Here is a 27,983-nt window from a genome sequence, read left to right as displayed (position 1 = left end):
TAGCCACTGTGCTGGAGGCGAGGACATAGCATCAGCCGTGACCCTGCTCATACCCGTGCAGGATGATAAAGAAAGTAGAAGTAGCCAGCAGCTGTGGTCCAACTAGATAAAACTTTAAGGCGGGAGGTCAGTGACAAGTGAACTCATCTATGTGTGTGTTTTTTAACTGTTAGTTACTTTTGACATTTTAAAAAAGGCCTCTTGTGGAAGTCAGACCAAAAGCAGGAAGATACTGCAGCAAGATGGATTTGGGAAAGGACCAATCTCTCTCAAAGCTCCATCAGACACCTGTTCCTCGTCAAGAAGAGACCCAGGTTCCAGGTAATGAAAGAAACCTTAAGAGACAGTGGCTGTTGGGAAGGACTGGGCTATGATTATTTTCCTCTTTGTATGGGTCTGGCAAAAAAGGGGCATCATTGGGTGGGTACATTCATGTATTAGAAAGGAAGAATAGGGACTGTATAACTTTCTGAGCTGACTTCTAGCACTAAGATTCTAGTAAACAGGAGAAACATGAGGAAATAATAAATAAATAATTATATATATATATGATAATGAAAATACCCAATAATGGATGGTGTGGTAAAACAAGTACAACCATACATGTAACAGAAATATAGTGTAACTTTTGGAAAGGTATCTGGCAATAAGTAGCAAGAACTATGAGAGTGTTTATTCTGTTGACTGACTAATGTTAGTCTTTGTATATATGCTAAAGCAGCATTTTGGCTGCTTTTGCAGAACCCTAGGCCTTGAGACAGTGATTTAAAAATTTTTATGCCATGGATCCCTTTGGCTTTCTGCTGAAGCTCTAGACACCTTCTTAGGCTAAATTTTTTAAATACATAGAGTTAAATACATATGATTACAAAGGAAGCAGTTACATTAAGAAAATTATCAAAATAAAAAACTGTGATATAATAATATATGTGCTTATTTACAGGTGCACATAATAATAAGATCCAGTGGTGGATCTCATTACCACTGTATCAAATCAAGTATTTCATCTCAAATAAATGATATTCTAAGGTATCTGTAATAACTGTGATGTGATATGGAAAAAAAAATCCATAATTTCTTTTTGTGACAAAGTCATATTCTGCTAAAACCACTGTGGCTTGTTACCTACATTCATAATTGAAGGAAGTGGGCATTTAGATTGGTAAAAATAAAGGTATAATTTTCCCCCCTCCAAGTTCACCATTAAGGACTGCTGTTCTGAAATCAAAAGGTGTCATGGTCCATGAGGTGTGTTCGCTTTGGGAGGTCCCAGTGCAAATTTGAAATCATTCCCCTGGCTCTAAGAAGTTCGACATCAAAGACCCATTAACTTTTCACAGTCTTGGATGGCAACAGAACTGTTGTTGATAGTAACTTTAATATTCCAAAGAAACTTGGAGAAACATCCAAAGGAAAAAAATACAAAAGAAAAAAAAACTCTGTGTGTGAAATGCTTATGATAGTTGATCTACAGTGGCAAAAACAAAATAAAACAAACAAACTGGCAACAACCTAAATGTTCAGTATAAGAGGAAAGAGTGGATAAATGAGAATACATCAACTTGATTAAATATCATGTAGTCACTAAAGTTACAATTATGAGGACTAGATGATGGAATTTATTTCTGATGGTTAATAAATGGTAAAACTGTGGTATGCAATCATTGCAACTTTAATATAGGGACTAGATGAATACATGGAAAATCCCTTGGACAGAGGAGCCTAGCGGGCTACAGTCCATGGGGTCGCAAGAGTTGGACATGACTTAGCGACTAAACCACCACCAGATGAATACAAGGAATGAAATGAAAAGCAGGTTATAATGTTAAGGATGGCAGAACATGGCTGGTTTTTTTTCTTTACTTTTATGTTTGTACAATATGCACACTGTTTTGAAGAAATTAGTAGCACATTTATATACAAATACTGACCTTCTCATTTAAAAAATGTTGACTGAATGTTTGCTCCCAGGCATTCTTCAGGAGGCACAAGGATAAATAAGAGATAGTCCTTGTCCTCAAAAGGGTAGGAGAAAAGCTTAGACACTCAGTAAGGGGATTCTATCATTTTGCTATAGGACTCTTTTGCTGTTAATGCCATAATTCATCACTATCTCTCATAACTTTCATTTTGATCCTACAGAAGTCATTGGAACTTGGAGCTTGCGAAACAGAGAGCAACTCAGAAAAAGAAAAGCTGAAGCACAAGAAAAGCAAACGTCACAATGGCAAATTCGGTATAGTGTCACTGCAAGGGAGAAGGGACTGATATTTACTTAGCATATGTTACTTGTTAAGAGGTGCTGAGAACTTTTATACACTATAGATCATCTTTCCAACAATCCCACAAATCGGGAGCTGTTACCCATATTCATCTTCCACCCCCCCAAAAAGAAAGAAACCAAGTCTCTGAAGGTTAAATCTCTTGCCTAAAGTCACACAGCTAGTAAAGTGATGGGAACAGAATCTTATTTCTGCTCTCTTTTACCAGGTGATCAAATTATGTGTATTGTAGAGAGGCCTGCTATTCAACCACTTTAGTAACATAACCATTGTTTTGGGAGTGGGAGATACCATTGAGAAGACCCCCAAGCTTGTTCTCCAAGCTTTCTATTAGTAAAATTCGTCTTTAATGAGTGTAGTTAACTCTTCATGGAGTAAACCAAAGCACTGTCTGTAAGTGAGTGATGGAAGAGCCTGAGCATTCCTGTGTCCAAAGTCAGCTGTATGGACTCTCAGGGAGGGAAGACGTGGGCATGACTATAGAGCAGGCCGCATCTAACGGCCCCATTTAGAATATAACTATGAAGACAGAGGTATTGCGTGCTTGGAGGTAGACAAGGCGAACCCAGAGAGCCCCAGTACGACATCCATCTGAGCCAGGGTTTCTCAACGCCGGTGTCACTGATGCTGTGGGTAGGAGAATCACTGGCCTCTAGAAACCCATGGAACTTTCCCTCCTCGGTTATGACAAGCAAAAATGCCTCCAGACATTGTTAGATGCCTCATGCGGTGGGGGGAGAGGAGGTAAAATTGCTCCCAGTTGAGTGCCATTGATCTAAGTGCTCTTCTTCTTAAAAAAAAAAAACAAACTTTTTTTTTTGGTTGTGCTGATTCTTCGTTGCCGCCTGTGGGCTTTCTGTAGATGCAGGGGCCACTCTTCACTGCGCGGCTCGGGCTTCTCATTGAGGTGATCTCTCCTGTTACAGAGCACGGGCTCTGAGGGCACAGGCTTCAGCAGTTTCAGCATATGGGCTCAGTAGTTGTGGCTCATGGGCTCAGTTGCTCCTCTGTATATGGAGTCTTTTCCGACCAAGGATTGAGCCCATGTCCCCTGTATTGGCAGCTGGATTTTTATCCAGTATCACCAGGGAAGTCTCCTTACAAAATTTTGATTAAGATTTAGCTCTGCATTTCTTCATTTTTGGAAAAATGTGTCCTTCAGTGGCAAAAATAACATAGGTATACATTTTTCTATGCATCATTTTTGAAAAAGCATACAATGCAGGTGTTTTAAGTTCCTATTCTCACCGTGGACAGAATATTGTCTGTTCTGTGATGACATGTGCTTCTATAACACCAGTTAGCTCACATGTAATTGGTAAATAGGAGAGTGGTGTCAGTTTTAGTCGGAGTTGTGTTAGTTTGTAATTTTTCCACGTCAAAAGAAGCCAGAATAGTGGGAATGGAATTAAAAACTTCAGCAGGAAAGGAAGAAGCCTTCAGCTTGGCTGCTGTGTAGACAGGACTCTTTTCAGCCTGCATCCGGGCTCCTTCTGCAGGGAAGGACATCACTAGCTCTGCAGAAGTCGCCACATGTAGCAGGCTGCATTTCCTCCTGTGCTCAGCGGCAGCCCTGCTGGCTCAGAGCATCATCCTTATTTGCATGATCTCAGCACTGAAAGCCTGCATTCACACTGGTGCTTTTGTGCATTTTTACCATCCCTGAGGCAGCCTCCCCGCAGAAAAAGCTGCCTGTCTGGACTCTCCCAGTTATCTCCCCTGTACCAACTATTGTTTATCCTGGTGTTATAAAGTTGCATAACTTTATAACATTTGCCCCATATTGTTTTTTTCCCCATAAGCACTGTCATTTTTAGTGCATGATTTTGCAGAAAGTGAGGTTTTCCAGGAATGGATATATGTTCTAGCGGAAGCTTCTGTACTCAGGTCCTCTGACAGGTGACTCTGTTGAAGAATACCCGCTAGCTCCCTGAATTCCATACTCACCAAGCAACCTTCTGGTCATTACTGGTTTCTCAAGTACTTGCTCCAGAGAAAGTGCATTTTCACTTTGCTTTTCTCACAGTTCATTTAAAAGTTGGCCTTTAGGTTTATGTATCAGTCCCCTTGAGCTGGTTGCTGAGCCCCGACTGGAGAAATGGATGAGGCTGGTTTCAGTATGTTCTTAGAATTGGGTTTCTGTGCTCGTTGGGTGGGGAGGGTCCAAGCCTGAAGACATCACCGGAGTAGGTGGAACCTTGGTGAGCCTCTTGGTAGCGGGCTGGCCTTGCTGTTGTGACGCATTTCCAGACTGCTGAGGGCTGTCCTCACTACAGTGAAACCTCATTTCCAGAGAGAAAGGACAGAGTGCAATGGTTAAGAGCCCGGTGGCTGAAGTCAGATGACTTGATGTGAAGACTAGCTCCCTCACGTCCCAGCCATTTCACCTTGGGCAAGTTACTCAGAAAACTGTGCTTCAGTTTTCTCATCTGCAAAATGGAGCTTATAATAGTATCTGCCTCGTAAGTTTATGTGAAGATTACATGAGATAACAGAATAAGTAAATTACTTAAAACAGTGCCTGACATGGAAGAAGCACCATATGTATACATATATATATACACACATATATGGTATATTCTGTATTAATATGAGTACAGATTTCTATTTGGACAATTCATCCATGTAAGTTATTCCATGCTCTTACAACAACTACATGAGGCTGGGCAGATATTATTTACTCCATTTTACCTGTGAAGAAACTGAGGCTTAGAGAGTTTGACTTGCCCATGATCACACAGTTGATAATTAAGAGTACAGATTAAATTTTAGACCACACAGATATATTTGTATCTTTTTGAAACTCCTGGGAAGAACAGGAAGCATTGTATTACTCAGACTCCCTCATATAGAGATCTACATAACAAATTATTTAGGATTTAATTTCTAGGATAATAAGTGGTTCCTGAAAAGTTCATATACATCAGTTTTTAAACACGTTTTTTTTTCTTTTTTTTTTAAAGTTTTAAATTAAAAAAATTTTATACAGCATCTTTTAAAAATTTGATAATAAGGACTTTATAATTTATCTTGTTACCTTGGTTACTTGAAATTAAACTTCAAAATGCTGGGCTATCATTTTTACCTTCATATCATCATATTATTCCTACCTTCTATATTATTTTTAATATTTCTTTTAAACTATACTATTACAATACAAACCTTTTAAATATTGACTTCAAACTGGTTTTGGTGAGACAGAGTCTTAAAAAAATTAATTATGGGAATTTTCAGACACAACAAAAGTAGAATAGGGTACATTTTTTGAGTGTGCATGAACTGTGAGAACTGCAGAGGTGTAAAAAACACTGGTTTCATCTTGAAAGAATGTCCAGTTTACTAAAAGAATTTGGATTTCTCCATTAAGCATAATCCTCCTAATAAATTCTATAGGAGTGGTAAGCATGGAGAACCTTTCAGCCCTGTGGCCTGTTAGAGAAGGCTCCATGGGGCAGATAGCATGGAACAAGAGTTTCAATAAGTTTAGAAAGTGATGAAATGCTTAATTATAGTAACTCCCCCCCCAACCCATCTGTATTAGCCTTCTGTATTTGGTTATATTTGCAATACCTAACAATTTGTCATTGGCTGCAGTTCTCATGCATATCTTTCCATCTTCTAGATCTTTATTAGGTCAAAGTAGGTGTAATATGACCACTCACACCTTTTCACCAAGCTGCTTTACCTCAAGAGCATGTTTTTGTAGATTTGGGCCCGGCTTATAGTACATCTCATCCGACTTGCGCTGCAGCCTCTTAGCCTGTTTTACACAAGGCAGTGTATGAAATGAGCGAGCCAGGCTCATCACCTGCAGGCTTCCCAGACGTGAAGCCCGGCTGTGCTGCAGACCTAGCAACACAATCATATCAGTTTTCCCCACCGGCCCAGAGAAACGAATTCACACAGGCCAAACCCAAAGAGACTATTATGTAAAACAGAATGCCAGTCTGTTCATTTATAATATCAGTAATACATTTTCTATAACCAAAGTGTAAGTATACACTCTCAAACACACACACATACACCCCCACACCCACACCGCTCACTAAGAAGGTTCTTGTTGAACCAGTCATTGAAGACAAAAAAGTCCTAAGGGTCATTTCCTCTCCGGACAATTGAGAACATTTAGCATACTGCTTCTTCATTTTACACACAAGGAGATTGAGGCCTGGAGAGATTAAGTGGCTTGTTCAAAGTCACACGACAAGGCAGTGGGAGTCCTGGGACAGTTACTGCCAAACGTTTATTTGAATTCTGGAGTCCTGTTTTTGACAGTAATTCTGATTTCTCCATAGAGAGAAAAAACACAAGTGGCAACGAACAGGGAAAAGAAGTGAAAGAGGCAGAAAGAGACAACAAAACACAGAAATGAAGTTGGAGCTTCCGTCACAATTAGAAAAGGAAGTGATGGAGAAAGCGCCAACACCTGGAGAGACAGAAATCGAGCCACCTGGGCATGTGACCGAAGCTCTCCCTCCGGCAGTGTCCCCACAAAGAGTTGCGCCCGAGAAACATGTTTCTGAAGTAGGTCAAGAAAGTGTTACCCTTCAGGAAAATTCTTCTGAGTACCAAGCAACAGCAGTACAAAACCACTCTTCTGAAATATGCCAAGATACAGCTGAATCTGAAGACCTCTCTCCTAAAATGTGCCAAGAAATAGCTATATTTCAAGACCAGCCTTTCAAAATGTTCCGTGATGTGGCTCAGCCTGAAGACGTCTCTCCTGAAACATGCCAAGAAGCCATTGCAGCCAAAGTCCTTTCTTCTAAAACATCTGAAGATACAGCTGACCTAGAGGGATGCTCTCTTGAAACATACCAGAAAAGACCTGAGCCCGAGGAACCTGATTCTGAACCAGGTCAAGGAATAGTTGAGACTGAAAGCTTTGTTTCTAACACACAGCAAGAAATGGCTGAGCCTAAAGAGCTTTCTACGGAAACACACCAGGAAACAGTTGAACCGGAACACTTTTCTCGTAAAATATATGAAGAAATTGCTGGGTCTAAAGCCCCCTCTCATAAAACAGCCCAAGAAACATCTGTTCCTGAAAAATATCCCCCAGCGATGTACCAAGAAACACCTGGGTCTGAAGAATATTCACTTGAAATATACCAAGAAACCCCAGGACCTGAAGATGGTGCACCTGAAATATACCAAGAAACAGCTGGACCTGAAGACCTCTCTACTAAGACGTATAAAGACAAAGATGTTCCTAAAGAATGCTTTTCCAAACTGTACCAGGCAATAGGTGGAGCCCAAGACCAGGATCCTAAAGCACAGCAGGAAGATGCTAAGGATGTTTATACTTTTCCTCAAGGTATGGGTTTCTTACTGGGGTCAAGTTAGTGACACTGCCATTTCTTAACTGCTCCCTGTTCATAATCAGAGCACCAAATAGGCATCTCTCCCTTGGAGCACTGATTTATAGCCTTCTGTGACAATCCTGGGTTATCCCAGTTATCTCAACAGGGATCTTTGATGTCTTTGTCCAGTTTTAAGTGAAAAATGTTTATCATTCAACTGATACCCATTTGGTATATTTCCATGTAATTTAAAGAAAATAATTGAAACTATAAGTGTATATAGTGGGTACCTGTACATACTATGCATTTTGGGAAGCTTTAGTAGGTGAAGAAAAATGAACCCTATGTAGAGTCAATTATGTGCAAAATATTTTGGACAATTATTTATATTAACATAAAATCTTGGTGAATAAAGTTTTTTTTCCTAGAAAATTAACATTTCCTGGCAAACTAAAAGCAAATAAATTCATGGTACAAGGTACTGAGAAAGATACAAAGACATAAAATAGGGTCCTGATACTAGGGAACTCGTTGTTATAGGAGTTAACAGGCTTACCTTTCTATTTCAATATTTGTCCCTGAAAAGCATAGTATTTTAAAAACAATGTGATCTTTATTCAATTTTACTAGTCTCAGGGACATAACTGAGAGCCTTGGTTCTCCTTGTTCAGTAGTGTTCTCAGTGTAGAAAATGGGCTGAGCCGAGCAGTCTATCCCCAGGGAATTGTTTTCTAAAGACATTCCTTTGGTTGCTTATTTTCTCTTTCTCCTAACATATGAGTGCAACAAAAACCTGGCTTAGGTTGGGTTCCAAGCAATATAGGTTTTGAGGAAACACCTTTTTAAAATTACAGTAAAAGCAGACATATGAAACACCACCTGTATTGACGGGAGGCCCCTGCTGGAGACGCGGCTCTGATCAACACAGCACCAGATCCTCAGGGCTTTGTTCTAAACCCAGTGAGGTTAAGACAGGCAATTAATTAGTTATTTTATGCTTTTTTGGCAATTAATGCTTATCTTGTTTTTTCTTTGTCTTGCCGAACAAGTAGAAATGTCTTCCTTTATGCTGATTATAAAATTGCTATAGTGATAGTTATAAATGTTCATTATAATAAATTAAAGCAATATCTAAGTGACTATAAAGTGCCCTATGATACCACTTCCTATCTCTGATCCCCAATGTTAAGTTTTTGTTTTAACAAATGAGATGGTACAATACATTCTATTTTATAACCTGCTTTTTTTCACATGCCATATATATTGTGGCCATCCGAATGACATCTTTGTAACAGTCGTCCAGTATTATGTTATATATACAGCAATTTATTCAACCAGTCCTTATAATGATGAACACCTAGGTTACTGCCAAGTTTTACTATTATAACAATGTTCAATGGACATCATGGGAAGTAATGGTTGTTTAACTAAAGTTTATATAGCACTTTCTATCTGCCAAACTCTCTATTAAACATTTTTTGTGAATTACTTTATTCAATGTTAGAAACCTGAGTGGATAAATAATATGTCTGTATTTTATAGATAAGGAAACTAAGGCACTGGAAGCTTAAGTTGATCTGATTGCTTCCTTAGATAAATTCCTAGAAACTGAATTGCTGGGCCAAAGGGTACCAGCATTTAAAGTCTGGATAGATTCAGTCAGACTAGCCCAAAAGTAGCAATTCACAGAATCCAAGAATTTATGTAAGTGCCTAGTCCCCATGCCCTTGCCAACACTGCACAGGATTATGTTTTAAAAATCTGCGCCTATCTGCTAGGTTTTTAAAGACCAACCAACCTGATTGTTTTAATTTCCACTTTTTTTGATGACCTATGATACCAGGCTTGCTTTTATGATTATTATGAATTTAAGTTTTTCCTTTTGAGAATCACCTGTTTGAATACTTGCTCCATTTTATATTTTGGATATCTATCTTTTTGATTAAAAATCTCTTTAAATAATAGTTATTAAATCTTTGCCTACATATAAGTTGAGTCATAAACATTTTTATTCTTGTTGTTTGTGGTTTAACTTTGCTTATAGAGGTTTGGACATCTATATGACCAAAATTTTAATGTTAGTTTTTAGTTACTCAAACTTGTCATGATTTTAGTTTTTAATGATTCAAACCTGTCAGTCTTTTTTCTTTATGGCTTCTAGTCTGTGGTCTGCTTAGAAAATCTTTTAAAATCTTAAGATTAAAGAAATATTCTATTGTTTCTACAACATTTATTATATCTTAATATTGAAATCTTTAATTCATCTGAGATTTGTTTCTGTGCAAAGTGTGAGGTAGTTTTTTTTTTTCCAAATGGATAGCCAATTGTCCCAATACCATTAATTGAATCTACTTTCACATTTTTTTTTATTTTACAGAAATGAAGGAAAATCCCAAAGCAGAAGAACCAGAGATAATAGAAATTCCAAATGTGCTTCAAGAGAGTAACCCAGAAAATGACATCTATAGTTATGTTTTGTTTTAACAATGTTCAACCATCATAGTCATCCAACAAAATACACATCTTAGTACATCATATGTGTGATTTTCTCAAAATATGGTAGAAATCTCTATAATATTCATTAATATTTTAACAATATCCCCCCACCTATAGATATATAGTCTATAGACATATAGACTATATCTGAAAGAGAGTTAATGTTTTTTCTCAGGCTCTACCACCTAGACAATATTCTGCTAGTGTGTATGTGTGTGCACGTGTGTGTGTGCACATATGTGTATGTATGTGTAATCTGGGGAGAGGACAGTGGTGGGAACAGACTTAATAGCTTTACTCCCCTTAAGAATTAATCAAAGAAATGTTTGCTCTTGCTCAACCCCTCCTTTTTTCCATTTTTAAAGCTGAACAATTAAAATTTGGGGAAGTATATAGTTTTCTTGTAAACTTTGATCAATTATTAATGTAACAATAGGATCAGAATTGTATGCAGGCTTCAGTTGGCTTTTAGTAATTTAATAATTTTAACAATTCTTATCATTCTAGGACTTCTTTAAAGATATTTTCGAGTGATGTTTGCACTTGCATATTTGAATTTTGGTTTTCTATTTTTACTTTTAAAATATTGTAATTGTGCAAAATGTACATTAAATCATTAGTACATGTTTAACTGTGTGGACAGCATCATGGTAAGCATTGTGAGGGTCAGAAGATCTATAACACATAGTCCTTACCTACTAGGAGTTTAATCTAGTCTCGTGGAGGAACAAAACAGAAAAGAAAGAATTACAAAGGAAGAGAGTAATGCTAACGCTGTTTGGATAGAAGATACAACCAAGGGAATACTCACTTTTTTGCCAGAGTGACCTGAAAAAATTGCACAGTGGAGCCTTGAAAGTTGGAGAAGATTTGTAATATAGGTGAGGATAGCAGCATTATTGTATGTGACACAGAGAAAGGTGAATTCAAGGTATGTTCAAGAACTGCATGCCATGTACTACAGTTAATGCAGGGCCCACGTGGAATAGCAGAATTAAAGTTTGGCAAGAATCCATCTAGCCCTACCTTGGGCTACCCTCCTCTCATTGTGGGTGCAACGGTTGTTCTTTAAAATTCACGAATCTTATGATATTAAATCTAATATGATGTGTGATAAGATCCAAAGCTTTAATTTATTTTCAGAAGGATCCTTCACTCAAATGAAAGATTAAGAATCATTATACTGGGACACCCCTGGTCGTTCAGTGGTTAAGAATCCGCCTTCCAGAGTAGGGGATGCAGTTTGATCCCTGGTCAGGGAATTAAGATCCCATATGCCACGGGGCACCTAAGCCTGACCACCACAACAAAGATTCTCCAGGCTGCAACTAAGAAAAAAAAAGAATCATTATACTGAGAAGTGTTTCTCAAAGTGTAGGCAGATACCTACTTTGAATCATTTAGGGTTTTTTTTTTTTAAAGGCAGATTCCTAGATCCTACCTCTAGAGAAAAGGTTATATCATAGACTACAAATAATCACATGTAATGGTTATTTATATAATCATATATCCTCTAGACAGGATAACAAAAATCGCAAATCATATAATGAAAGTGCTACATACTTAAGTTCCTGCTTTCCATAAGGAGAACGAACTTTTTCCTTTAAATCAAGTAGCAATCTACTTCACCAATGTGTCCAAGTCTGCTGTGCATTTCAGAACATGTCACACTTGGTATCGTTTTTTTGGCGTGACTGTCATTATATAGATCTAAGGCCAAGAAGGCAAATACCTCTGTTGGGCCACAAAACGACTATCACTTTTCGCAACACCCCCATCTAGTGGAAAATTGCAGCCATTACGGCCCCAGTTTTACATCGTGCAGAGAGCTCAACAGTTCTCAACTTTTGTTTCATAGCTGTCCAGAACTGTTCGCTCCTGGAAACATAATAAAGGCATTCTTTTCCAAATTTCACGTGGAAAAAACCTATCAGAGGACATGTAGGGATATGAATTTTATCAGTTTTTCAAGTTTTTGTTTTAAAACCCACAATCCTCTCTAAATCTTTGACTCCTGATGGTTATTTTCTGATAGTGGTCTATTAGTTCATGACACATGAACATGTTTAGGAACAGCTTTTCATGGTTGTTAAACTTTTAAATCTGTGGAGTTTTATGATCCTGAATAATTTGTTTTGCGGGCGATATGTCTCTCTCCCTCCCCCTGCCCAAGAAAAAAACAGGATAAAAAACTCAGAAGTAGAATTAAGTATACAGAGAAACTTTATAAATATACAGGTGAGAGATAAGGTTACAAGTAAGTAGGTAAGAGGCCTTGGTGGCTTAGATGGTTAAGAATCTGCCTGCGATGCAGGAGACCTGGGTTCAGTACCTGGGTGGGGAAGATGCCCTGGAGAAGGGAATGGCTACCCACTCCAGTGTTCTTGCCTGGAGAATTCGATGGACAGAAGAGCCTGGCGGGCTACAGTCCATGAGGTCACAAAGAGTCGGACACACACACACACACACACACACACACACACACAGAGGCCGGGCTAGCGCTGCAGGGGTAACTGGTCATCGCAGGGGCTTAAAACTTATTCTTGTAGGCCCTCAACTTTTTAGAGCTTCCCCAAGACAATCACTACAATCCCAATGTATATGGCCGTTGACTCACTTCCACTCTCGCTTCAGCTCTCGTGAGGTACGGAGCACAAGGAATGGTCCCCACTTCTTATCCCTACCTAGTCAGGTGTAGAGCTACACATCCATTAAATTTGAAACGACGTTTACTTGGGTTTCTTCTCTGACGAAACATCCTTTTTCTTATGGGAAAATTGGGAGCATACAGAGAAGTATAAATGAGCATCTGTGTATTCCCACTACTCAAGAATTAGTAACATTTTCTAACATCCTGTCATCTCGCGATGTGATAACTGCACATACATATTCTTTTATTTAGAAATTAGCGTCATGCGTTGGATGTCTAGGTTGCTTATCATTTCGAGTATCGTTATGCATAAATCTTCATCGACTTGTTCTCAATGGAAAGGGCGGTAACTTGGACCCTAAAACTGAAGCGGGTCCGCGCGAGACAGCACAAGACAGATTCAGCAGCGGAATAAGGCCGCCAACTTCCAACCGCCACCTAGCGGCAGCCTGGCCATCCCCCTCCCGGCGCCTCACTCCCCTAGCGCCCCGCCCCGCGCGTGCTCGATCTTGGCGCCATCCGCCGCCACCGCTACTGCGCAGGCGCCAGGTAGGGAAACCGGAAGCGGAAGGTTTGCGCGCGTCGGTGGGCGCCGGTGTGACCCGTAGCCATGCGCGACTTGAAAGAGTCCAGGCCTCGCCCCGCAGCGACCCCGTGCGGGTGTGTGAAGCCGGCCCTGGAGACAGGTAACTTCTAAGAGGCTGCTGGTTCTGCGCGCGTTAAGACCTCCAAGAGCAGGGAACCGCTTTCACTGCAGAGGGGGGACGGGAGATGCGAGACCTTGAATGGACAAGGGTTGTTTTTCCTTTTTATCGCGGAGTTACGGATCATGTGCTCAGGCGACCACGTGACGTGTCTAAGGCGAGCGGGATGATGTCATCTCTCTTGATCTTTGGTGGCTAAGGTTGGCAAGCTCTTGGCAGAAAAGCCACGTGCACTAAGAACTACTGTATACTGTGACCCCATGCACTCCCTTTATTGCTCAAAACTAGTTCGCTTCATGTATTGTGTTGTTTTCAATTGAAAGCATCTTATATGCAACCGGTTTCCTTATCTTTTATTATTCTTTGCCTTGTATTTAACACTCCAGTCAATCAAACTGGTTCGTTCTCTTCTTATGCTAGAAAATTTGTCATTTAACTTTGTGCACCTTATTCCCTCTATTTGAAATGCTCCATAGTCCTGACCAAGGTCACATACATAGTTATGGTAGCATAGAATTTTAATTATAGTAAGTCTTCTAAAAAGGAATTTTTCCTTTCACCCATGTTCTTTCCAGTTTATCATCTAAAAAGATATAACAATGCATATGTATTGATGAGGATATTTGTATGTACTTATGAATGTTTTAAGAATATTGTTTTATAGTTGCATAACATCTAGTGTGCTGTGGTCCATGGGGTTGCAAAGAGTTGGACATGACTGAGTGACTGAACTGAACTGAACATCTGGTAGAGGTTTCCCTGGTGGCTCAGTGGTAAAGAATACACCTGCCGTATGACAAAAACCACTACAATATTGTGAAGTAATTAGCCTCCAACTAATAAAAATAAATTAAAAAAAAAAAAGAATACACCTGCCGAGGCAGGAGACGCAGATTGGATCCCTGGGTCAGGAAGATCCCCTGGAGTAGGAAATGGCAACCCACTCCAGTATTCTTGCCTGGAAAATTCCATGGACAGAGAAGCCTGGCCAGCTGTAGTCTAGGGCGTCACAAAGTTGGACAGCTATAGCCTGGGGCGTCACAAAGTTGGACACGACTGAGCATACACGCGTGCACAAAACATCTGTTAGATTTTAAAACTATGAAGTCATTGCGTTAAAGAAAACACGTCTTCCTACATCTTTTTTTGACCTTTTTTTTTTTGTTTGTTTTTGCCTGCTTGGAAAAGAAAAATAATGATGGTGGGTTTTAATACATTGTGTTAACACTATTATGTAGAAAATTGTGCCTTCTCTTTTAAAAATTTTTATATTCTTAAAATTGTTTATTGAAATATAGTAGATATATAATGTATTAGTTTCAGGCGTACAGCAAACTGATTCAGTTATGTGTATGTGTGTATTCTTTTCACACATTCTCTTCCATTATAGGTTATTATAAGATATTGAGTATAGTCCTCCATACTGTACAGGAGGTCATTTTTGGCTGTTTTATGTAGAATAGTGTGTATATGTTAAGCCCAAACTCCTAATTTATCCTCCTCTTCCCCTTTTGGTAACCGTAAATTTGTTTTCTATGTCTGTGAGTCTATTTGTTTTGTAAATAAGTTCATTTCTATCATTTTTTTTTAGATTCCACCTATAAGCAATATCATGTGTTTGGCTTTCTCACTTAGCATGAAGTCTGGTTTGCTTAGCGTGATCACCTCTAGGTCTGTCTGTGCTGTGCTGTGCTTAGTCGCTCAGTCACGTCCGACTCTTTGGCCATCCCATGGACTGTAGCTGGCCAAGCTCTGTCCATGGGGATTCTTCAGACAAGAATACTGGAGTGGGTTACCATGGGCTCCTCTGGGGGATCTTCCCAACCCAGGGATTGAACCCAGATCTCCCTCATTGCAGATGGATTCTTTACCTTCTGAGCCACCAGGGAAGCCCAAGAATGCTGGAATGGGTAGCCTATCCCTTCTCCAGGGAATCTTCCCAACCCAGGAATCAAACCAGGGTCTCCTGCATTGCAGGGGGACTCTTTACCTGGTGAGCTACCAGGGAAGTCCCTACGTCTGTCTGTGTTACTGCAAATGGCATTATTTCATTCTACTTGACCTTTTGATTAATGATTTCTTACCTAATTTTCTTCTCTAGGGAATCTTTTAACTGAGCCAATTGGTTACTTGGAATCCTGTTTCTCAGCCAAGAATGGTACTCCAAGGCAGCCATCCATTTGTAGCCATTCACGGGCTTGTTTGAGGATTAGAAAAAGCATCTTTAATAATCCTGAACATTCCTTGATGGGCTTAGAACAGTTTTCTCATGTTTGGTAAGTTGTTTTATAGTTAGAAATGGTTCTCTGGACCAGAACTTGTCTCTGAGTACTCCAGTTGGAAGTACCCTTGGAGACTGCCATCCAGACCACCCTTATCTATTGCATGGGATTTTTGGACTGTAGACATGAATGTGAATGTTGGCATAACTTGGACACCCTCAGGGAAGTGTGGGATCCACGGAGGGGGCAGTTGTTCTAATTGTGATGGGTGACTTCTGTTGAGCTGAAATCTGTAGACCTCAGTTTTGCCCATGGGTCATCATTCTGTCTTCTAGACCAGGGGTCAGCAAGCTATGGCCCATGGAGCAAACCCATCTCTTCTTCTGTTTTTGTAAGTAAGTTTGTGGGAACACAGCCACGAGCATCCATTTATGTGTTGGCGGTGGCTGCTCTTATGCTATAGCAGCAGAGTTGAATGTTTATAGCAGAGACTGGTTGACCTGCAAACCTTAAAATATTTTCCAGTTGCTCCTTTAAAGAAAAAGTTTGTCGACTTTGCTCTAGACCTGTGAAGTATTAAGTCTACTCTTCCTAAAAGACAAAAGAGACCTTAGAAATCTTGATACTTTTAAGGTAAAGTGTTAGCTATATTAAGGCCTGTGTTACACTAGCGTTACTTGCCGTCACTTAAATTTTGTCTCTGTTCATTCTTCCTCACCCCAGCATTTTTTCCCCCACTGATCATGTTTTAACACCATTAAAAGCGTTGTTTCTGTTTTAGTTTGTGAAGATTAGAGTTTTTTCCTCCTCCATGTCATTATGATAGATGAATTTCTTTGTCTTCTTTTCTTAATCAGTAATTTGGTTTATTTTCAACAGGATTTTGTTTGTTTTTCACAAAAATGGTCATTTGAGCTGTAAGGCAAAAGTACAGCCTCCTAGACTGAATGGTGCAAAGACTGGCGTTTTCTCTACAAGGAGCCCACATCGTCCCAATGCAATAGGACTGACCCTGGCCAAACTGGAAAGGGTAGAAGGTAATTTCTACTTTTACCTTTTTTTCCTTAACCAAAAGAAGTCTAATAAAATCAACATAGTACTCAGCACTGGCTGTTATTCACAGAAATACAAATGGTGTTAGTCCCTGAGACCCACCAGATATTGAAGAGAACGAAATGATTAAAGGAATGTGAGCATTGAAACACTTTGAGATAAGCTCTCATGGGATGCTCAGAGTTAGTTTATGTCACTGCACTTATCAGAAGTTTTTATTTCAAAATAACTGTTAAGATTTCACAATCATTAGCAACCAAATTTTTTTCTAACTCAAAATTCTGTAAATACAAAATGATCTAAAAATAATTGGACATGCTCAAAATTTAACACACAGCAACTGGTTGCTCATGCATATATGGTCAGCGCATGGGGTGGTCGGTCTTTCTTCCTTGCAGCCCCGAGGAATGAACGTGCATCCCAGCTACAGTGCTGCTGTCCGCTGAGACGTGAGGCAGAGAGCTGGGATGAAGACCCCTTCGATTGAAAATGTGTCGGATTGTGGGAGAACCTGTGTAGAATACTAGATTAGTTTCAACGGCCTGCTTGTGTATAACGTTGTTACTGAGCTGTTTGTTTTTGAAAGCTTCCAGATCTCAAATCCCTCCAACCTGATCAGCACGTTTGTGAAAGAGGCAGAAGATGGAGTGGCAGGTATATGGGAGATCAGGGGACATTCCAGGCTTCAGCTTGCTTGTTTGTAAAGTGGCCAAAGGAGAAGGATTCACCGTGGGATATTTTTTTGAGGATCTTACGAAGGCTCTAAGGGTACATTACAGGCTAAAAGATGAGAGCCATTACTTGATTTGTTCTTTCCGAGAGCTTGAACTCCCTTGCTGGATTATATTCAACAGGGCCTTGGTTAGGTTTTCCAGAAAAATTCTAGAGCCAATCCAACTTGAGTTTTCTCAATTTGTGATGGCTAACCAACTTAGGTAGTAGTGCTAGGACATTTTCTGATTGTTTGTGCAACCCACACGTATTTTCTGAGCACTGAATATGTGTCAAGCATTATTCTAGGTGCTGGGGATATAGTGGCAAACAAATTTAGATAAAAACCTCTGCCCTCCAGAGGAACTTAGCATTCTCATGGGGAAATCAAATCAAAGAGGTGAAGACAAACACAGCAGCTCTATAGACACTCTTATGTAAGTAAGCATTATAGGGAAAACCAGTGTTTTTGTGGTGCTCTGCAGTTATAAAGCGTGTTCATGTGTGTTATCTACAGTGGCTCGTGGACTTGATAGAGTAGCAGTCTGACTGTTGTGGATGAGGGCACTGAAGTCTTGGATGTTTGATACCCAGCGGCATCCAGGCAAGAGTCTGTCTGACTTCAAACCCCTTGAGCTCTCACTTGTACCCCCGTGTCTTTTGCAGATGTCATTAGGCACAGTCTATCACTTAGAAAGTCCAAAATCTTCTTTCCAGAGTTCCAGGTTCATTCACAATAAGCATGTTTTAGAAATCAGAGTCCTTTGTTAGTCACGTTTTTCTTAAATGAAGATATGATCGAATGTGATCACATGGAGTTTTTTGATTCTCATTGGACCAGTTTTCCAAGGGTTGAGTTAGAAGACTCTGCAGCAGAGTCTACTGGACAGCAGCTGTGTAAGTGGGACAGCAGGAGACCTCTCCTTAGTGTTTGGTAACGGTGACTTACGTCCTGCTTAGTTATGTGATGGAATATTACATTTCTCTTGCTGTGTAACATTACCACACCCTATCAGCTTAAACAGCACACGTTTATTACATGTTTAAGACACTATGATGTTTCTCTGGCTTAGGGGGTTGGGACACGGCTTAGCTGGGTCCTTGCTTAGCGCCTCACCACGTTTCAGTGAAGGCGTCACGTGGAATGAGTTCTTTTCTGGAGGTTTGACTGTGGAAGGATCCACTTCCAAGCCTACTCTGGTCATGGCAGAATTCACTTGCTTACAGTCGTGATCCTGAGGGTCCTGGCCTCTCGCTGGTTTTGGCTGGCGGCTGCCTCCAGCACCTAGAGGCAGCCCATAGTGCGTCAGGCAGGGGCTTGTCATATGGGCTTTCCCAGCATGGCTGCTTGCTTCATCAAGCCCACAAGAAGAGTCTCAAGTGAATGCAGCAAACGCAGGAGTCTTAGGTAACATAGTCACTGGAGTGATACCAAGTCATAACGCAGGACAAGGGGATTATACACCACTAGGTGATGAGCGTCACAGGGCCACCTCAGATGCTGTTTGCCACCGTAGAAACCATCGTCAGTCCCACAGAGGTAATAGAGGACTCTGATGTACCTGGGCTTCCCTGGTACCTCAAACGGTAAAGTATCTGCCTGTCATGCGGGAGACCTGGGTTCAATCCCTGCATCAGGAAGATTCCCTGGAGAAGGAAATGGCAACCCACTCTAGTATTCTTGCCTGGAAAATTCCATGGGCAGAGGAACCTGGTGAGTTACAGTCCATGGGATGTCAAAGAGTCGGACACGACTGAGCAACCATCTTTCTTTCTGATGTACTTGGAGCAAAGCTAGAAACCTCCCCGTGATGCAAAGGTGAGCTGGCCCCACCTAGTGCCCGAAGGCCTACTCACTGTCTAGGGGGAGAGACTCTAAGCAGGCCGCTGCCGGACCACGTGACCAGGGCTCCAGGAAAGTTTGGGCACAGCTTCCTCTGCAGAGCCCATAAGAAAGAACACTTTTGTCTGAGAGCCGGAAAGGCCCTGGAAAGGAGGTGTTACGTGAGAGCCTTGAAGAGCACGCAGCAGTCTGATGGGTTGAAAAGAGAATGGGTTTCTAGGCAGAAAGAGAAGTGTGTATTGGCCCCAGCTGTAAGGGAGCCTGGCGCGTGAGGGCGTCGTGACTGAGCCTGCTGAGGTTTAGGCAGACGGTGTTGAGTCTCTGATTGTGCTGTTCCTCATTGTTAATATCTCTAAGGTGTTTTTCACATTACAGGTGGAGCTGTATACCTTTCTGGAATTGACATGATTCATGGCACCCCCGTACTAGATATAAAGCCCTACATAGCTGATTATGACTCACCGCAAAATGTGATCGAGTCTTCAGGGGACTTCACCTTACAGAATAACCAAGACAAGCTGAAAACCGGGTCCCAGTCTGAAGGCAACACCAATAGCTATGACTGGCAACAGCTCCCAGGGCACAAGGAGTCACAGCCCTGCTGCCGCTCTGAGGAGACGCCCAAGTGTCCTGGAGCCAGAACGTCAGGGGGAAGCAAGGCGGGATCTGACGATGCAGCAAACAGCCAGCAAAGCTCAGCTGAGCCCAGGGAGCGAGCGGCAGAGCTGGGGGAAGAGTCCGGCCCCAGCGTGGCACAGGACCAAAGTGGCCCACAGAGCCAGGAGGAGAGCCCTTCAGAGGAACACGAAGATAGCAGGCTGAAGAGAGGGGCAGGAGCCGCGGTCCCGGAAGGACGCAGCCCAGAGATGCCCCCCAGGGCCCCTCCCAGGGCGGCCGGTGCAGCCCAGCGCGCCGTGGTCCCCGCCTGGGTGAGCGAGGCCCCCGTGGCCAGCTTGGAAGTCCGGTTCACTCCTCACGCAGAGATGGACCTTGAGCACCTCGGCTCAGGTGAACCAGGTACTTCCCACTTCTCGTTTGTGAAGAAGAGATGAGCCTTTGCTAGGGGATTTGGCGAACTGGGTGTTTCTCCCATCCAAATACTAACCAGGCCCGATCCCGCCTAGCTTCCGAGATGACATTAGGCATGTTCAGGGTGGTGTGGCCATAGACCAAACTGGTGTTTCTGAGGGCAGGTATATAGCGTATTGGGCACTATGCCTTGTAAAGCAACGTGGGAGTGTAGAGTCAAGCTTGGACAGTGTCATCATCCGATGGCTTTCAGCCAGCACCTGTTCAGCAGAGGCCCAGCCGCTCAGTCACGTGTTTACTGAGGACAGCTGCTGCCCAGGAATAGGGCCTCTTGTCAGCTCGCAGCAGTCGTTCTTGGAGTTCTCAAATGGCATTCTGATGCTCAGTTGTGCTTGTTCTATACTTAGGTCGATCTTCTTTCGTCTGTTTCACTTGCTGACTAGAGAAATGTCTCATCTTATTTTAACTGTCAGGGAGCCAATAGCTCAGCCTTTGGCACAGAGCCCAGTAGTAAGAAGGAAAGAGTGTCTTACCAGAGAAATTGCCCCTATAAAGTCCCGGCACTGCAGAAGAGCCGCCACAGGGCTTTTCCTTGGCACCTGTTTAATACATAATGTTAACAAACATTGTCATCTGGTTTTTCAAGCCCACAAGCAGATTCCAAGCAGCTGTCTAGAATGAAGGAAGGGCCCGTTAAGAAGGGGGTTCAGTGGCTGCAGTAAGAAGTAGCCAGTTAGTTAGTTGTTGCCAAGGAGATGTCAGATCTCACCTGCCTCTAGGTGGTGGTGCTTCTCGTTCTATCCTAAGGCTTTATGTTTAAACAGAACATTTAATTTTTAAATTGATCTCTTTATTTTAAACGTTTCGTGAACATTGTTTAATCACTTCATTTAGTTCATGGGGGTCTTCCCTAATGGCTCATGGGTAAAGAACCCACCTGTAATGCGGGAACACCTGTTTGATCCCTGAGAAGAAAACAGCAACCCGCTCCAGTATTCTTGCCTGGGAAATCCCCCGGACAGAGGAGCCTGGCGGGCCACAGTCCACGGGGTCGCAAGAGTGGGACATGACTTAGTGACTAACCAACAGCCGCATAGCTCATGGGAGCAGGAGGTCACACCCCGCCTGGCTTGTGGTGTCTTGGTTCCCTGACCAAGGATTAAGTCCACACCCTCAGCAGTGAAAGCTCGGAGTCCTGACTAGCGGACCACCAGGGAATTGCCAAGGAAAGTCAGTTTTAAAAAAGGATTTTGTGGTAGAACAAGGCGGTGCTGCCTAAAAGGCACCACATGTTTGCCCCTTGTCTGGTGGTTATCATGAAATGCTTTCTGCTTTAGAAAGTTTTGTGTTTTTCAAACCGCAGTTCCTTGAGAGGCTACATTATGTCCTACTGATTTAAAAAATGGTTAAAAAGAGAAATAATGAACTGTAACTATAAAATGGGGGCCGATTGATTTATAGCAGCAGAATTGTGAGCCAGGACAGGAATAAGAAATGACTTCAGAACGTTTAGAGTCTAGAAAGGATAAAAAGATGTTGGAATGGGGAGGTGGGATTGGCACTGAAATAGAGTGCTGTGGGTACAGGCAGGAGAGTATATTCTGACTTGGGGAGCAGAAAATCTGGGGAGGCTTCCATCTCCTTGGGGAGGAAATCTGAGAAGGCTTCTTGGAGGAAAGGGTGAGTATTTGGGCTGAGCTTGGAAACATAAGTAGGCAGGGAAGTGAGGCACCTGAGCCAAATGAACAGCCAAGCGAAGACCTGGAGCTTCTACAGAAAACAGTTGCTGAAGAGGGTGGTGTTTTGGGAACTCGTCTTTTTAGAGTGGCCTTAGAATTGTTTTATGTACCATACAGGAAAGGAATCTTAGCACTGCATAATTAGTCCTCAGTTTTTGACCAGAGATTGTATTTCAAGACTTTACTTACCAACTTTTTAATTGGACATAGCCCAGAGTGACATTTGGCTGTTTTCTGAAATCTGAATTTGTTTTCAGAAGGATAGGCAGCACCTCCACCCCCACTTCCACTCCAGATGATATTTTGAACAGGAACAACGTTCTGTAATGCACCTGCCTTCCTGGAAGAGCCTGGTCCTCGTTTGGATGTGTGTTATGGGGCAGCTGTTAAAAATTAGGTCACAGTTAATCTTTTATTTAAGTTTTGTGTGTAACGTATTTTCAAACATTATAACGCACCCACAGTGTTACAAACACGGGAGGTTTTTCCGCTTCCTGTGTTCACTGCCGTCCAAGCCCGGGGAACGGGGTGGCCTCCTCCTGGTGATGCACCGAGCTTGCTGTACCTGCTCCGCCGTTCTGACAAGGGCTCTCCCATCCCTCGTACAGAAAGTAGCGTGGCTTTACCTGTGGGTGTGTGACGCCCTGCCCTGCCTTCAGGCAGTGCACTGGCCCGTGCGTGCCCTTCTGAGAACGCTGGGACTGTCATGCCTTTCAGGGAGCATGCCTCCATTCTGAGACGAAAATGACAAGGAATTGAATTCAAGTCTACGTTGAGCTTCCTGAGTGGCTCAGCTGGTAAAGAATCTGCCTGTGGTGCAGGAGACCCGGGTTCGATCTCTGGGTTGGGAAGATCCCCTGCAGAAGGAGATGGCAAAACCCACTCCAGTGTTCTTGCCTGGAGAATGTCATGGACAGAGGAGCCAGGCAGGCTACAGTCCATGGGGTCACAAAGAGTTGGATAGGACTGTGCGCCTAACTTTCACTTTCTACACTGAGCATAGGAAAGTGACGTTTTGGGTGCACAAAAGGGAAAGCTCAGCTGTCCTGCTAGGAGACTGAGGAAAATTATCGCCATGGTTTTTCTTGCTCAGCAGATTTCTAATTTGGGTTGAGTGTGCATAAATTCAATATAATGACAGTACCACTTGAAGGTGACACTCTTTATGATGACTAAGTAGATTTCCAAGTGATACTCAAGGGTCCAGCCAGCCTCCACACTGAAACTCGCTGCACTGAAATTTCACTTGCATGATTTTGATAATTAAGCCTTGGCGTCTTTTTTGGGGGTGGGGGGTGGAGGCTGTGTACCCTGTGGGAGCTTACTCCCCCAGCGGGAATTGCACCTGGATGGCAGGTAATGCGTGGAGTCCTCATCACCAGCTGCCAGAGAATTCCCAAACTCTGTTCTTCTTCCTGCAGGTGTTGGTCAGGCTTCATTTCAGTATTTTCAGTCAGCGGAGGAAGCAAGGCATGCCATCGAGGCTGTGCTGTCCGCCGATCCTCGGTCTGTATATCGACGGAAGCTCTGCCAAGATCGTCTTTTTTACTTTACAGTGGACACAGCACACGTCACGTGCTGGTTTGGTGATGGTTTTGCAGAAGTCCTAAGGATCAAGCCGGCTTCCGAGCCGGTTCTGATGAGCAAGGCTGCGGAGTCCCCGGGGTCTTTGGGGTCATGAGTATCCGCCATGGAGCCTGTAAGACAGCTTAATTGACTTGGATGTGGCTGTTGGGTTATCAGTACAAGCTAATGACATGCCTTCTTTGCAAAAGGAAGCAACATGACGCTTTGTGATCTCACTGCTTTCATGTGATTTGGGTTATTCACCATATGTATTTGAAAAACATGTATTTTAATAAACTAAGAGATACAGAATTTGGAGAAATCACCATATCATGATTGCTTTTGATCAGTTAATGCTGAAGAATCCAAAGGCGATGCTATGTCAGGGTTTTCCAAAAGAAGTCAGTTGTCCTCGGTACTTGGTAAAATTGGGCAGAAGCTACGGGATGTGGTCAGCCATTCATGTTGGAGTTTTTTGTCTGAAAAAGCCTGATCTCTCTATTTTGTTCTAGATCAAACTGAGTTACGATATCTTGAGAAACTAACAAAATAAAGTTGTTATGAAGCTCTTTAGAGACTTTGCTCCCCGCACCCACATATGTGTATATATTTAATCCTGATTTCAAAATGGTGACTTTAGGATGTCTTTGGATGCCTTTGTATCAGAAAAGAAAGTCATTCTGAGAAGTCCAAGAAAAATAGCCTAGCTACTGGTTTCTTTCTTGTTTATTCTGTGACCATTCGCTGAGCACTGCCGTGAGTGGGGCTTCAGTGGTGGAATGAGATAAACTGGATGCAGTTCTTCTTGCCAGCCACAGTTGTGGAGGAAGAAGACACAAGCGCACTGTTGTATTACATCAGATAAACAGAGTAATTAAGTCTGTACACGGCTCCTGTGTGAGCACCACACGGGAAGCAGCTTCAAGAATGTGTTGCCCATAGGTGATTTTAGCGATGTGATCCCAGATAGCTGAAGATTTATGATCAGCGTAACCAAATTAGGCACCTGTCGACATGACACAGACTTTCCTAATCATAACCATAAATCTTAATAGCTGATTGATCATGGTTTTGAAATCAGCCCTGCTGCCCGTAGATACTTGCAGAGTCATTTGTGGCTCATGGCACTGCATTCCGGAAACAAACCGCATTGTCTTTGAGGTTACCTAGAACCTCTTGGGGAAGTATTACTAATTTGATTTGTAAAAGCTTTTTATTTAGAGAAAAAAGGTTCATGTGTGTGCTAAGTCGCTTCAATGTGTCCGACGCTTTGTGACCCTATGGACTGTAGCCTGCCAGGCTCCTCTGTCCATGGAGATTCTCCAGGCAAGAATACTGGAGTGGGTTGTTATGCCTTCCTTCAGGGGATCTTCCCCACCCAGGGATCAAACCCTCATCTCCTGTATTGCAGGCGGATTCTTTACCACTGAGCCACTGGGCAAGCCCTATAAATTCATAGGAAATTGCAGGAATAGTGCAGAGGGCCCGTGACCCCTTCACCCAGCTTCTTCTCAGGGTAACATCTTACATAACTATGGTATAATGTTAAAACTAGGAAATTGACATTGGTAACAATCCATACTTTATTTTGATTTTGAATTCCTATCTCTTAAAATTCTTTGAGACTGAGTGACTTCCCTGGTGGCTCAGATGGTAAAAGCGTCTGTCTACAATGCGGGAGACCTGGGTTCGATCCCTGGATTGGGAAGATCCCCTGGAGAAGGAAATGGCAACCCACTCCAGTACTCTTGCCTGCAAAATCCTGTGGACGGAGGAGCCTGGTAGGCTACAGTCCACGGGGTCGCAAAGAGTCGGACACGACTGAGTGACTTCTCTTTCACTTTCAGGTCTTGAAACACAAAATGTTGATATTTAATATGGAGAAAATAACTCTGAGGACCATAGCAGTCAACTTTCTAATAAGAGGACTCTTCCATTGTTTGCGGTTTTAATATACATTCTCAGGGTTTTGGAACTGAAACCCTAAATGTAACCCAGCTTAGTTCTCTGCCAGCTCATCAGTCTCTGCAGTATTCCTTGTGTTTGGCCTTTTCCCCCTGCATGAGCCCCTCAGTGACGACCCTTCACCCCTGCCCAGTGTAGCTCATTATTAAAGGCTTCTTCCTTTACATGAGATCAGATCTGTTCTCTGGCGACTCCACTCTCTGGCGGGGCCATAGAGCGTGAGGCTGATCACCCTCTCGTGTGTTTTTTTAGCTGTTTCTCACACAACATGTTCTCCAGCCTCTACCTACCCCCAAACCTTGAGTCCCACATGTGCGCTTTTGTCTCTAGGCAAGCAAATGTCCTGTTGTGAGGAAATTCCTATCTGGGTTATGAACTTCCATCCCTCAGCAAGAGAAATCATTGGAAGTAAACCTTCTATTCCTTCTCATCCCGGGAACTTTTTCAGAAGAAAGGGACACAGATGACGTCCACCTTCCAGGTTAGCCTTGGCTTTCCGGTGCCGGTAGGGGGAGCCCTGAAAGCTGATAATTTTCACTAGCTTGGAGAGTAACTCCAGGAGCTCAAGCCGTTCAGGTAATTTTGGCTTTCCGCCCATGGGCTCCAGCTTTCCAGAACAGTCACTAGTGCAGGGAATGCTGATCCTTGTCAACCACATATATATAGAAAGGAGAAGGGTGAGTGCCATTTATTACATTTTAATATTGTAGTTGGCTCAAGGTGTGGGATGGATTATTCCAGTGTGTGGAGGCTGGAATTAGCTAAACTCATGAGCTGTTGGTTTGTCAAGTTCTTGTTGGTAGTTTTCTCTTTATGCTACGGTCCCAAAGGACAAAGGCGCCGTTATAATGACATCTGTGTCAGCTACTACACTTGTAGTGGGTCCTTGGCACTGGGCTGCGTGCTTTCCCTCCACTGACCAGGGGTTAAGTGGTGTGCTCAGGGTCAGCCAGGCACTGAGGGTGTCAGCCCTGTCATCCGACCTGGCCCTGGAGTCGGCTCCCTTCCCAGCGTGGCTCTCACGCCTCCCCCTGGGCAGGGGCGGATGCTCCGCTGACCCTGCTGCTGTACTTGAGGCTCCATATGCTTCACTGGAGAAGGAAACGGCAGCCCACTCCAGTATTCTCGCCGGGAGAATTCCATGGACAGTGGAGCCTGGCGGGCTACCCTCCATGGGGTCACAAAGAGTTGGACAGGACCAAGCAACTAACACACACATAGATGCTTCATAAGCACAGCGTGCTGCTGACAACTAAATGAAGAACCGCGCAATGGGGGTCTAAGCATCAGTGAAGAGGGAGGAGAATAAGGGCAGAGATGCCCATTCCCACTAGCTCTGCCTGGCACCTCCGCGGTGTGGGAGCTGTGGGAGCACCGTGACTGGCCTCGGAAAGTTCACGCCCTGCTACCCGTGTGACCTTGGGCGGGTCACCGAGCCCATCTCCACCTCCCTGACGCCATGGACCTGTTGTTACAAGGACAATGCTTAGGAAAGTGTTTTCTAAACTCTTCTGTGGTCTGTAAACTTAGGTCATTTTAATTTTATTTCTTAAGAAACAGACTCACAGATGGATTGATTTTTGCCGTGCTGGGGCTTTGCTGCTTTGCGGGGCTTTTCTCCAGTTGTGGTGAATGGGGACTACTCCCTAATGACTGCGCGGGCTGCTCATCGCAGGGGCCCCTCTTGCTGCGGAGCACGGGCCCCAGGGTGCGAGGGCTCGCAGCTGTGGCTCACGGGTCCAGTTGCTCCGAGGCAGGTGGGATCCTTCCAGCCCTGGAGTCAAACCCGTGTCCCGTGCGTTGGCAGGTGGACTCCCCAACCACTGGACCACCAGGGAAGTCCAACTTAGGTCATTTTTAAATTGTACCTGTCATCATCAACACGCTTTCTCTGACAGTCTGCTCTGGCTTACGGACCGGATAAGCAGACTCAGGAGAATCAAGGGGTGCTTAATGTCCAGCGTATGGAAGGCCTTATTTTATGATGATGATTATCATCATTACAGAATTTTCTTTTAAAGGACTTTTCGCCAGTTACAGGATGTTTTGCTGAGGGATCTGTCACAAAGTGCCCCCATCTTAAGGACCCAGGTGACTTTATGCCACCTGCCCACCTGGCTCTCCCTCCTGAAATTGTACATGCATCAGGGGCTGCCTTCACTGCCCGCGCACCATCCCCAGCTCAGGCCCTTCCTCACACATGAGCCTTCTCAGCACCCTTTCTCTCCTGCCTTCTTTCCTGATGCCAGCCCAAGTATTTCAGGGTAGTCTGCACTTCTTTTGTATGAAGGTAGAATTGTAGTCATGAAGTGCAGTTATTAAGGTAAGTTCTACCTCTCTGACAGAAAAGAGGTGAATCATAAGGATTAAAGCTCAATGAAATACAATAAGGATTTTTGGCCATTGTTAGAAATAAGGTT

The 27,983-nt window shown here is 42.9% G+C and overlaps 2 protein-coding genes across 3 annotated transcripts; both read left to right on the top strand.

The window, feature by feature from the left end:
- The first annotated feature begins 139 nt into the window (after positions 1 to 139).
- HEMGN (hemogen) lies at positions 140 to 10,117 on the top strand. Its single transcript, XM_043891063.1, has 4 exons — positions 140 to 321; positions 2,143 to 2,236; positions 6,578 to 7,599; positions 9,963 to 10,117. The coding sequence occupies exons 1-4, from the start codon at positions 243 to 245 to the stop codon at positions 10,067 to 10,069; spliced, it is 1,302 nt and encodes a 433-aa protein (XP_043746998.1). The 5' UTR covers positions 140 to 242; the 3' UTR covers positions 10,070 to 10,117.
- A 3,149-nt stretch (positions 10,118 to 13,266) lies between these two features.
- TRMO (tRNA methyltransferase O) lies at positions 13,267 to 23,920 on the top strand. Of its 2 annotated transcripts, XM_043891204.1 has the most exons (5): positions 13,267 to 13,417; positions 15,537 to 15,711; positions 16,537 to 16,694; positions 19,640 to 20,281; positions 23,454 to 23,920. In XM_043891204.1, the coding sequence occupies exons 1-5, from the start codon at positions 13,342 to 13,344 to the stop codon at positions 23,711 to 23,713; spliced, it is 1,311 nt and encodes a 436-aa protein (XP_043747139.1). In that variant the 5' UTR covers positions 13,267 to 13,341; the 3' UTR covers positions 23,714 to 23,920. The 2 variants fall into 2 exon arrangements, with proteins under 2 accessions (XP_043747139.1, XP_043747140.1); XM_043891205.1 differs by lacking the exon at positions 15,537 to 15,711 and having other exon boundaries at positions 13,291 to 13,417.
- The last annotated feature ends 4,063 nt before the right edge of the window (positions 23,921 to 27,983 follow it).

Source organism: Cervus elaphus, chromosome 29 (assembly GCF_910594005.1).
Source record: "Cervus elaphus chromosome 29, mCerEla1.1, whole genome shotgun sequence".
Taxonomy (NCBI): domain Eukaryota; kingdom Metazoa; phylum Chordata; class Mammalia; order Artiodactyla; family Cervidae; genus Cervus; species Cervus elaphus.
Note: the sequence above shows the minus strand (reverse complement) of the source record. Positions and strands in the feature narration are given on the sequence as shown.